The following is an 11,233-nucleotide window of genomic DNA, read 5'->3' on the forward strand; positions in this document are numbered from 1 at the left end:
ATTTGGAAATACCAAGTAGAGAAGGTGCATCTGAATATCAACGCCAATTTGTTTTATCTCGTTGGGCATCTGGCATCAAGAGGGTTCATTCAAAAGTTGTTCATGATAGATTGAATAATGACTTGGTCGAGCATTTGTGGAGTAGGCGTGGGCGGCGTGGTCAGACTTGATTTCTATTTCTATTTGCACTTCATTTGCACTTTGTGTTTATTTATCGTTTCAATTTCTATGTATTTGTGGTTTTATGAGAATTTTGTGCAACAAGTTTATTTCTATGTATTTGTGTTCCAAGTTTATTTCTATGTATTTGTGGTTTTATGAGAATTTTGTGCAACAAGTTTATTTCTATGTATTTGTGTTCCAAGTTTATTTCTATGAAAGGATTTATGTATATGAGAATTTTGAAAATACAACGTAGACTCTGCCAATTTTTTTTTAGAATGATAAAAAGTATCAACTTTAAATTAAGGTAATTTAACTCAAATTAAAAGAAAATATTCAATTAAAGTACATTCTAATTAAAATCAAAATACAAACTCAAATTAAAGTACGTCATTAATTAAAAGACATAAATTAAAAAACGAATTAAAATACTCAAATTAAAAGACATACAAACTCAAATTTAGACTATGCACTACTTTGACTACTACCAGTGATATTGCCAAGTCGATTCTTCATTTTTTGTAAAATTTCTGCCCTTTTGAGTTGCCAAATTTCGCGCTCGTCTTCAGATAATCCTTATAATTTCATTCATAGTATTTTCGCATCATTTTCATCTTCTCGAACTCGGAGCGCATCTTTCTTCAATTAAAGTTTTTCTTTTTAGATTTGGAGCTTCCAATCCATTGAACTATTCTTCAATTGAAGTTTTTCGAATTCCATCTCATCTTTCTTCAATTGTCTTTGAGCTTCCAATTCATAGCCTTCTTTGGTGGTTTTAGAAAGTTCCACCAGAAAATCATCAAGTTTCTTAGCGGATTCCTCCAATTTAGAATCACCTTATTCTTTCTCTTTTTGCCTTCTTTTCTTGTCTTCTTATTTCTTTCCAAGAGGCATATCCTCAAGCCCATGAACTTGGTGTGGATCATAATCCATTGGTTGAGTTGTCGCAGTTGATATTGGAATGGATGAACCTCCTTCCCCACTGTTTGACTTCGACTTTTTGGTAGGATGCAAATCATTTCTCAACTGTAGCCTCTTCCATTTGGGTGAGTATTTCACCATATTATAGAATTGCATCCACTTCCAAACCCCATTATGCATCACATATGCACTTATTGCTTCCTCAACCTACCAATTAAGCAAAAACTAAATTAGAATTGAAAAATGTATTTGTGAATCAAAATAACAAATAAAAAGTAAATATTTACCATCACATTGTCATTATAGCCACTTGGAGGAGATGTTTGAATCTTAAAAAGAATAGCATGAAACTTGTTGATATTAGCTTGAATGAGAGTCCAACGGTGTTTCATGCCCGTCAAGTTGCGTTCGGTCATTCTTCCTAGATTTGCATGAAATGCATTTAGAATTCTAGCCCAAAAATTGTTCGACTTTTGCTCATTTCTTACTACACCATCTTGACTAACTTGTAGCCAACTATTGGTGAGAGCAACATCTTCTTATTGTATCCATGAAGCCCCTTTAGATTTAGATTTTGGTTCTTGATTAGTCATTGTTGTTTTAAAAGTAGAGAGTAGAGAGTAAAGAGTATAGAGTAGAGAGTAGAGAAAAGAAGTGAGTGTAAAACTATGGTGTGAGTGTTTCAATTTATAGGGTTAGAAAGATATAGCCGTTTTTTCCCCGTTGTTGTCATTGAGAGCACGCGGTTTTAGAAAAACCGCGCGGTTTTTCTAAAACCGCGTGCTCTCAAAAGCTTGAAGCCCATTTAGCCCATGAGCCCGCGGTGTTGGTAAAAACCGCCTTGATTTTTCTAAAAACCGCGTAGGTGATTTGATCTGAGACCAAACACGGAACCAAATATTGGCCAATTTGGTGTTTGGTTTGGTGTTTTTTTGGTGTTTTCATCAACATGTAACTCCCCTGAAGTTGAACGATTTTTGGTGTTTGATGCTAGGTTGATATCACTCCTAAAGATGCTCTTAGTTTCCAAGTACTTATGCACCATAATCGCTGTTCATTAACGTATTTCGATTTATTTTCAATAAAAATATATTTCGATTCGAAAATTTCTGCTAAATCACCATAAATCTAAGAAAACTATTATACAAGCTAGATGGAGTTTAAGATAATTCTATTTGAAAATTACGGATTTATATTCTAAACCACAAAGTGAAGAAGTTATCTCAATTTGATCCCTTAGTTTTCAAGTACTTATGTTCCATAATCGTTGCTTCATTAACGTATTTCGGTTTATTTTCAATAAAAATATATTCTGATTCGAAAATTTGCTGCTAAATCACCATAAATCTAAGAAAACTATTATACAAGCTAGATCGAGTTTAAGATAATTCTATTTGAAAATTATGAATTAATATCCTAAACCACAAAGTGAAGAGGCTATATCAATTTGATCCTTTAGTTCCCAAATACTTATGCACCATAATCGCTGCTCATTAATGTATTTTGGTTTATTTTCAATAAAAATATATTCTGATTCGAAAATTTGTATGAGACATTTTGTAAAGCCTTTTAACACACAAAATATTTAATAGATTCCGGGCGTGTCACCGGGTCCAAAATCTAGTCCTGCCTCCAAAACAAAGGATGCAGAAGTTTTCAATTTCATCATTTAACACTTTCTAGAAACTATCGTCATTTCTTAGACACATAGGACAAGATAAAGTACAGTACACGGTAAGGTGCAAAATATTAGAGCAACTAAGTACAGTACACGGTAAAGGTGCAAAATATTAGGAAAAGAAGAGATGGAGAATACCAAGGGTCATTTTGTTTTGGTACATGGAGGTTGTCATGGAGCCTGGTGTTGGTACAAGCTCGCAACCCTTCTGAAATCAGCTGGTTACCGAGTCACAACGCTCGATATGGCCGCTTCTGGTATCAACCTTACACAACTCGAGGAGCTGCAGTCGATATCCGAGTATTCGAAGCCGTTGATGGATCACTTGGCTTCTCTACCATCTGATGAGAAGGTGATCCTAGTAGGACATAGCTTTGGAGGGATCACTATTTCTTGGGCTATGGAGAGGTTTCCTGATAAAATAGCAGTGGCTGTTTTTGTTACTGCAATCATGCCTGGGCCCGACCTCAGTTTAACTACTCTCCTACACGAGGTAAATTTGTTGCTTTGTTCTTGTTCAGTTCACTTGAAAATAGAATTCTCGACCTAAACAGGTCAAATTCGTGCCATGGAGAATGGTATCTTAATTATCAAATTTGGTTTGGATTGCACTATGTTTCAACTTTCAAGATGTCCAAGGTATCCCCAGCTCATTGGGGAATTTTGGCGTGGCCGGTCAGGCTATGGCACTATGGCGTACAAGAAGAGTCCAAAATGGTTTCAACACGCTGGGCTCGTGTTTGGAACCCAATTGTCCAATAATATATGCATGTAGTGTAAACTCCTAGATGAAAGTTTTCTGAGTTTAATGTTAAGGCTATGTTTGCTAAAATCGTCTTATCATCTCGTGATTTCGTACTTATTATCTCTTATCAGTAAAATTGACAAATTTGTTGGGGTTTTTGCAGTATTCTAACACACGTGATTCTCAACTTGATAACAAATTTTTCTTTGATAATGGTATGGACAAGCGTCCCACTTCGTTTGTCTTTGGCAATGAGTTCCTGTCATCCAAGCTTTACCAACACTGCCCACCAGAGGTAAAATTGCTTACGTTAATCACCGTGATGGGCCTGGCATGGTTCTTTCATAAACCCAATCCACTAACGTCCAAATTTCGTATTGTCCCACTAACATCGCTGGATTTTGATGTTTACAGGATTTGACTCTAGCACAGATGTTGGTAAGGCCATTGTTTCTTCTCGGTGATGATAATATTATTGAAGACGTTTCGTTTTCGAAAGAAAAATATGGATCAGTTCGCCGAGTTTATATTTTAAGCGGCGAAGATAAAATAATAAAGCAAGATTTTCAGCAATGGATGATTGAGAATAATCCAACGGAGGAGGTGAAAGAGATTACAAATGCAGACCACATGGTTATGCTTTCTAAGCCTCAAGAGCTATGTGCCCATCTCCAGGCGATATCTCAGACTTATTCTTGATTATTGTTGCATACTAGTTAATCTAGTTTGAGTGCGTCTACAATTTCTATGACTGTCATTATGTAAGGACCATTTCCTAAACCAAACAAATTATCTGAACAAATGCGGTTTATAGTTATCGAAAATAAAGAACTATTGTATTTAGGCAATTGTATTTAGGCAAATGATAAAAAAGATCATTCTCCCTAAATTTAGTGCGCACGGCAATAATAGCCGTTAGATAGACATACACTCGTATCTCGAAAAAAAGACAGTTAGTGGCAATAAAATAAAATTTAAAGACAATAACATGACATTTTTATCCCTTAATCTTTTTCCATCCACCCCACCCTTTTTAACTTTTTCTCTAGTAATCTAACGTTTCAAAAGTTTCCTCTACTCCTAGCACAATCTAAAGTGTACTGATTGTTACAGTGAAGTTTTAACAGATGGGCTCGTCATATTATTTACAAATTTAACACAACCCATTATTGGTGCATCTCTTCATCTTGTTGAAGAATTTGTTATACAATTTAGTATTATAATTTCTTGTCTTTCTTTCTTAATGCATTGAAAACTTTCTGATCATCCTTTATGAAATTTTGGTCTATCTTTTTTATTAAATCTTTCTATTTTATCATTTAATTTCATTACAGTTTATTACCAAAAATAATAAATGAAAAATGGGAAAGACTTGAAGAAGAAGATGAAGATATGGGGACGGGATTGAAGGGTCTTTTTGGTACTATACTGTAATTTATTTTGGTCATCGTTAGCTTCCAACTCAACATTTCGTTGAGGGTTAAACTCTGCTCGATCTAACAGTAGATAGATTAGCGCTCTTTTGGATAGAGAGATCGATCTCTCCTAATCGGGACTCTTGTATTTAAATGAACTTCATACAAATGTACGTGGATAGAGATTCTGGCATTATTGCTTACGAGCAAGGATCAAAATATCGAATTCGGTGAATATATCGGTGTATCGAAAATATCTAAAAACCGATATATATCGAATAAATATCGGAAATATCAGATATATCCAGTTTTTTTGTGACCAGTCAAAATTTTGTTTTGTATGTCGATATATCAGAAATATCGTATAGTATATCAAAAATATCGACAATATATCGGTCAAAATCAACAATATTTAGTCAAAGTCAACAATATCGGTCAAAATCAACAATTTATATTGAATATACCGTATATATCGGTCAATATATATCGTTATATCGGAAATTCTTATATATATCGAAAAAAAATTCAATATTCAGTAAATATATATCGAATATATCGATATCGGTGTACCAAAAAAATGATATATATCGGCGATATTTTGTTCCTTGCTTACGAGTTGCTACTTTCAAGTTTCAACTTTTGAAGTGTTAAACACATGGAACATGACACGCCATTTTTTTGGGATAAAACATGACGTGTCTTTTTTTTGGTAACTAGCATGACATGTCGTACCAAGGCCCAAAATATCGATATCGATGAATATATCGGATATTTCGGATATATCTATTTTTTTGGTGACCAGTCCAAACTATTTAAAATATCGGAAATATCGGATTTATATTAAAAAATAGTCAAAAAGTCAACCGATATATATCGTAAATATCGGATATATCGATTATATCGGCGATATAAAGTTTTATATCGGAAATTCCGATATATATATCAGAAAAAAAATAGTTCTATATTCGGTGGATATATGTCGGAAATATCGATGTCGGTGTACCAAAATACCAATATATATCGGCGATATTTTAGTCCATGTGTTGTACCTATCTTTCCAAGAAAAAATAACCCATATCATTTGACCACGGCATTGGTGGATCAAGTGTAAAACTTAGGCATAGAAATTTATAAAGATCCCAGTACGGAAGCATGATTTATGATTCCGCTGGATATACCGAAACGGCACCAAAACGATACAGTATTGGAATTCCCAAAAAAATAAAAATAATTAAAAAATGAATTAATCATTAAATATGGTTTACTAACCAATTAAAAAAAAAAACTAATCCTAGATCTAAAGATTTAACACACTATCAAAATATAAATCAAAACTAAAGGTTTTTAAGTGGAAAAAAAAATCATAAATTGAAAAAGGAGAAGAGAAAATTTAAGAAAAAAAATTATAGAATGGAGATCCTACATCATCCAGACATCCACCATCGATGGTATGTTGAAAACTCTCACTTCATGTTCTAATCACAATCTTCTTCACCAATCTCTATGCTTTTTCACCGAAGTAGGTTTCTAAATTCTAATTAGAAGGGGGAGAAACTAGAAATTGATAGGGTTTTTAAATGAGAACAAATTTAAGCCTATTGGATTTTCAGATCTAAAAAATCAATGGTTGTTATAAACTATAGCAACCTTACAAATTTTGACACTGTCCTCGGTATTCCGTATGGAAATTTGGTTTTTCAGCCCGTCGGAATTTCAAGGATTTCAGAATAATGAACTATGAGCTGAAGGGAACATACATAACCATAGTACAAAATTTCGTACCAAAGCAATTTATCGGAAAGATAGATTTCCTATATTTATGGTAAATATCATGTGTCAAAGGTCGGCATAATGAGGTGTGGGAAAACCGGAATCATGGTAAATATACATAAATATCGCAATATACCATAAAATATCATTGGTAAAGAGAGGTCGACTAATTAGTGGCAAAGTATGCTATGATTATTTGACAAATTCACATAGTTTGGTTCCGCATACCTATAGGATTCAAATAGGTTTCTCTGTGTGTGGAAGAAAGAATCCAATATGCTTATTTATTTTTCAAGACTATTACTGAAAACCACACTACACATTCACATTGACAAGCTTTATGAATTCTGATCGCACATACATCTAATCATTTTTACTTTGCAAATACAGGATTGCAGAGAATGGGAAGAGAGAAATCACGAGAAACAGTCCACTTATGCTGACAGAAAAAGCTGTTACAGAACCTAAGTTTCAGAATTTGGTTGATAATTGGTGTATTATCAAAATCTCCACTAGAGGCACGAGTTACATAAGCACGATAAACTTCCTCGCGCAGGGGTCTGTTCAAAGCATGTTGCATAACAGGGAGAAAGCTGGGGGCATCCAATGTTATAATCCATGGACCATTTTCAGCAGTAGCATTCTCATGCCCCTAATGAGATTGTACAAAAAACATTAACAATAAGAGAATGTAATAAAGGGAAAAAAATGCAATTGAAAAGAAAAAGATAATTAAGTAACATTGTGCAAAACCACATTAATAGTATTCCACGTGAAGTACCTTGGAAACTGTTGTCTGCGCTGCTAAACCAAGTGCTGAAGCAGGCAACCCTTCAATATCCTTCTTATCAGTAATTAAATTTTCAAACTTCTTTGTTGCATCCAAAACATTCTCTCCAAACTTTTGATATAATTTATCTAATTCCTGCAAAGTGAATCCCAAATAGGATTTGAGACATGTAAAGCTAAATCCACAATACTCAGAAGACAACAAGTAAAGCTAAATTTTTAATATTAGAGGTTCCTGCAAACTGCAGCTACTACAATATTAGATGGAAGCGACAATAAAATGAAATTGAAAGAGTAACCAGATCCAAAGAAACAGGAGAAAGAAATACCTCCTCCGTAGTACTCGACAGTAAAGCTCCATTTTACTATAAATGATAATGCCTCTACGCATGGAAAATTGCATATAAGCTTGACAGTAAAGCTCCATTTTATTATAAAATTTATCAAGTTACAAACACGCAATGAAACAAATTAAAAGTGCATGGTAAATTAACTCAACAATACCAAGAGGCATAAGAAATAGTGCAATTTGCAAACAAGAGGTTAACCCCAGAATGAGCTACGGCCCGACTTCAATGTTTTGACCACATTACCCGACTGTGTAGCAAGTGATGTTTTGATCTTTGGATCCATGTCATGGGCATGTACAAGTTAAAGAAATCCCCACGCGTGCCCGTCATATGTCACTTGATATGGGAAACCAGTAACCAAGAAGCCAATAATAGGATACCCAAGCTTCTCAGTAATAGGGGATGAAATGGATGCAAATGACCATCTCGATATCACCGGTGAGTGGGTTTAACCAACGTAGTTAATTTGGAAACCACTGTTCCCCACCTCCTCTATGTGGTAATTGCATAACTCCCACTAGAATAGCCATAATCGGAAGATGCTTGAGGAATTTGGCCATGTGACGACGAAGAGTTATACCCCCGGGAAGCTTTCCATAGGCATAAGATGGAGTCGAGGAACCGTAATCCTCGGAAGGATAGTAATTTTGGGGTGTGTTCCAATCAAACAAGCCTCCAACTTGATTGTCCCTGCCTCCCCGCATAAGAGTATCGGATGTATATCCCTCACTCGGAAGGATTGCTCCGGTTTGGCTGATTCTGGTTTTGTTTCGACATTAGGATGTGGCCTCCTCCTGTCTTACCCGCTTTGATTTAGGCATGCGTTGAAGCGGTCCCAAAGATGATCCTCATCCGGGTGGCATATTGAAATTCGATTCGCCCATTGAAGCGTAATGGAGGCATAACTTCCATCTCCGGCCCCTTCGTTTACCCCACACCTTGCAACCGGTTACTCCATCTCCCACCGCCATCCACCACCACCACCACCACCACCACCATCATCATCCGAACCGAGGATGAAGCAAATAAGTCTGAACCATCTCCTATAATAGGTTCATCATTCCGTTCAGAGGGAGGAAGAGTGTCATCCAATGCATCTTAATGGTGGGGGTGGTACAAGATTTTCTTCGACTTCTACACGCATCTCATGAGCAATGTAAGCATTCAGCCGCCCATCTTCGGCCCAACTTCGGGTTGAACCCTCATCGTCTTGGATCGGTCAAAAGGTGCATCCTCTCCGTCGGTCGGGTACAACCGAAAGTGAGGTCAAGATTTGGTATGGAAGTCTTGAATATTTGCAACCTTAGGTTCTTGGCTTTGAGCCTCAAGTTGTAGTGCACATACACTAACTTATGTAGTGTATCATCGCCAACCTACAACGCCTATCCGAATGCACCATTCGAGCGTGCTCGGTTCGTTCGCATCCGGATGATGCTGCGGTTTGGGATAGAATCTTAATAGCCACGGCTCTCGAGGTTCGGGGCATCCCACCATGCAAAGTCCACCATTCTCGCTGCATGAGAAACCTATTGTCGATAAAGAGTTTTAGCACCTTCAATAAAACATTGTATTTAAACTTTTATTTCACTAACCCGGCATCTCTCGAAGTCATTTGTGTGAAGAGATGGGGTTAGATCAAATGTACCATGTGCCTCGAAAAGATTTTATCTGCATATGAAAATTATTATCTTATAAGCAAAATGATATGGATCAAATTCTTCCATATAATGAGTACATATTTACCTCGGACAAGCATAGTGTTTGGGTTGCAATATGCGGGACCAAGACACCGATCGCATCTTGAGCGACCTTTATAAGAATTGGATCAATAGTTACCACGGACGTTACGGACCATATTGTATGACAGATTGAGGTAGTAGGCTACAAAAAGAAACAATAACTTCATTTTAATATTTGGTTACCTGCCATCAATTAGTTTAAGAACCCATTTTGGTTAATTAAATTTTTGGGGAAGTTTATCTCACCGCCAAGTGCAATGTGTGACTCAAATTCTTTGTCCACTGCGATCAATTAGTCTAATAACCCATTTCGGATGGCGTTTGGTACTTTCAATCTTCTTTTTCATCATTGACATCCATCCGTGGAGAAATCCCATAGTAGGTTTGGTATCGGCATCGACAAGTCGCAGATGTCTCCACCAAAGGTTCCATGCAATCAACTAAAATCTTGACATCTCTCCAAAACCTGGATTTCATTAATAATATCCTCAAGTTTCTCCATTTTTTTATTGCCTCGTCCTCTTATTGCCACCCAATCTTCGTGTACGATCATGGCTTTAAGTCCATCCTTCTTATTCCACATACTCTGTAAAGCTAAGAAGTTTGTGGCAAACCTCGTCAAAGCAGGTCTGACTATGTCACCACCACAAAGCCTTCTCATCGGTTCACAAACCCGTGAATGGTTGTACAAGTAGGTCACCACCACCTTAGCTTTTTAATTAATTTCAAAACCGATGCTCTCTTTACGAAGTCTTTCAATATTAGATCAATCGAATGGGAAGACATCCGGACCAAAACAAGTTGTACCCAGATCTTATTGAGATTAACATTTATTAAGCAAAAGAAAATGAAGAACATATAAATCATAATTGTAATTAACATACCGGGAAGCCTAGCTAATCTGTTCTCTCCTTTCTTGTAGTTCGGGTCCATTGTGGTAACAATTTGGACAACATTTTCTTTGCCGACCCAATTTACAACAGACTTCATGTGATCCATGATCGATATGTGGTCTTTATAGTCTTTTGAAACATTCAGCGTACATAACAACAGGCCATCACAATACACAAGAAAGTTCATGAGAGACTTCCTTGTCTGAATCCACCCATCACACATGATTGATCACCCCATATGTAAGCCCATTTTGATCTCAAGGCCTCAATGTACTCCTCAACTTCGGATAGATAATATCTAGTTCCTTATGAAATAAGTCATAAGCGAGGGAGGCTTTACTCCTAGGCCCGGCTCTACAAGCTGCGTCAATCATAAATTTGAGTATACGGGTTGGCAATAGCTTTTGGTGCGGGTTTATTGCAAGCATAATGGATAAATTTTCCAAAAAATGTTCTAAACTGATCACCCAATGCCCTCGACCCAGCTTTAAACGATTGTTTAATGGACGGTTGCTTTGTATCTTCTCTTCGAATGAGGTCAACGTCGATGGTTGCAATATCGTCGCTTACCAAAGCCGCGATGCTCTTGGATCTTCTAAAGAGACCCCATTTTCCCTTTCCCTTTCTTTTTAGAACATGACCCCTTCACCTACCTCCATTAAGTAAACTCCCACCTCGGTGCAACCTGGTTTTCATTGTGGTGGCTTGCAAGTGGCGCTCTCCTAGCTTGCTCAAGATCATCTAGATCATAACCCCCGATGTTGGGTCTCG

General features: G+C 36.6%; 1 protein-coding gene and 1 long non-coding RNA gene across 2 annotated transcripts; one reads left to right on the forward strand and one right to left on the reverse strand.

The window, feature by feature from the left end:
* Nucleotides 1-497: 497 nt before the first annotated feature.
* On the reverse strand, nt 498-1,729 carry LOC147501566 (uncharacterized). The gene is made up of 2 exons (XR_015219833.1): nt 1,371-1,729; nt 498-1,290 (listed from the first exon to the last, which is right to left on the reverse strand). It is a non-coding gene; the product is annotated as an uncharacterized LOC147501566 (long non-coding RNA).
* Nucleotides 1,730-2,752: 1,023 nt separating this feature from the next.
* On the forward strand, nt 2,753-4,354 carry LOC147501567 (methyl jasmonate esterase 1-like). Its single transcript, XM_086606617.1, has 3 exons — nt 2,753-3,254; nt 3,670-3,801; nt 3,921-4,354. Exons 1-3 carry the CDS (start codon nt 2,889-2,891, stop codon nt 4,203-4,205), a joined length of 783 nt encoding a protein of 260 aa, XP_086462743.1. The 5' UTR covers nt 2,753-2,888; the 3' UTR covers nt 4,206-4,354.
* The last annotated feature ends 6,879 nt before the right edge of the window (nt 4,355-11,233 follow it).

Source organism: Coptis chinensis, chromosome 4 (genome assembly GCF_015680905.1).
Source record: "Coptis chinensis isolate HL-2020 chromosome 4, ASM1568090v1, whole genome shotgun sequence".
Lineage (NCBI taxonomy): Eukaryota > Viridiplantae > Streptophyta > Magnoliopsida > Ranunculales > Ranunculaceae > Coptis > Coptis chinensis.

Bases quoted from the DNA above. Each gene is read 5' to 3' on its own strand.
- LOC147501567 (XM_086606617.1), top strand. From the start codon at position 2,889: ATGGAGAATACCAAGGGTCATTTTGTTTTGGTACATGGAGGTTGTCAT. The intron at 3,255-3,669 runs GTAAATTTGTTG...GGGTTTTTGCAG, and splicing joins TAACTACTCTCCTACACGAG to TATTCTAACACACGTGATTC. The intron at 3,802-3,920 runs GTAAAATTGCTT...TGATGTTTACAG, and splicing joins ACCAACACTGCCCACCAGAG to GATTTGACTCTAGCACAGAT.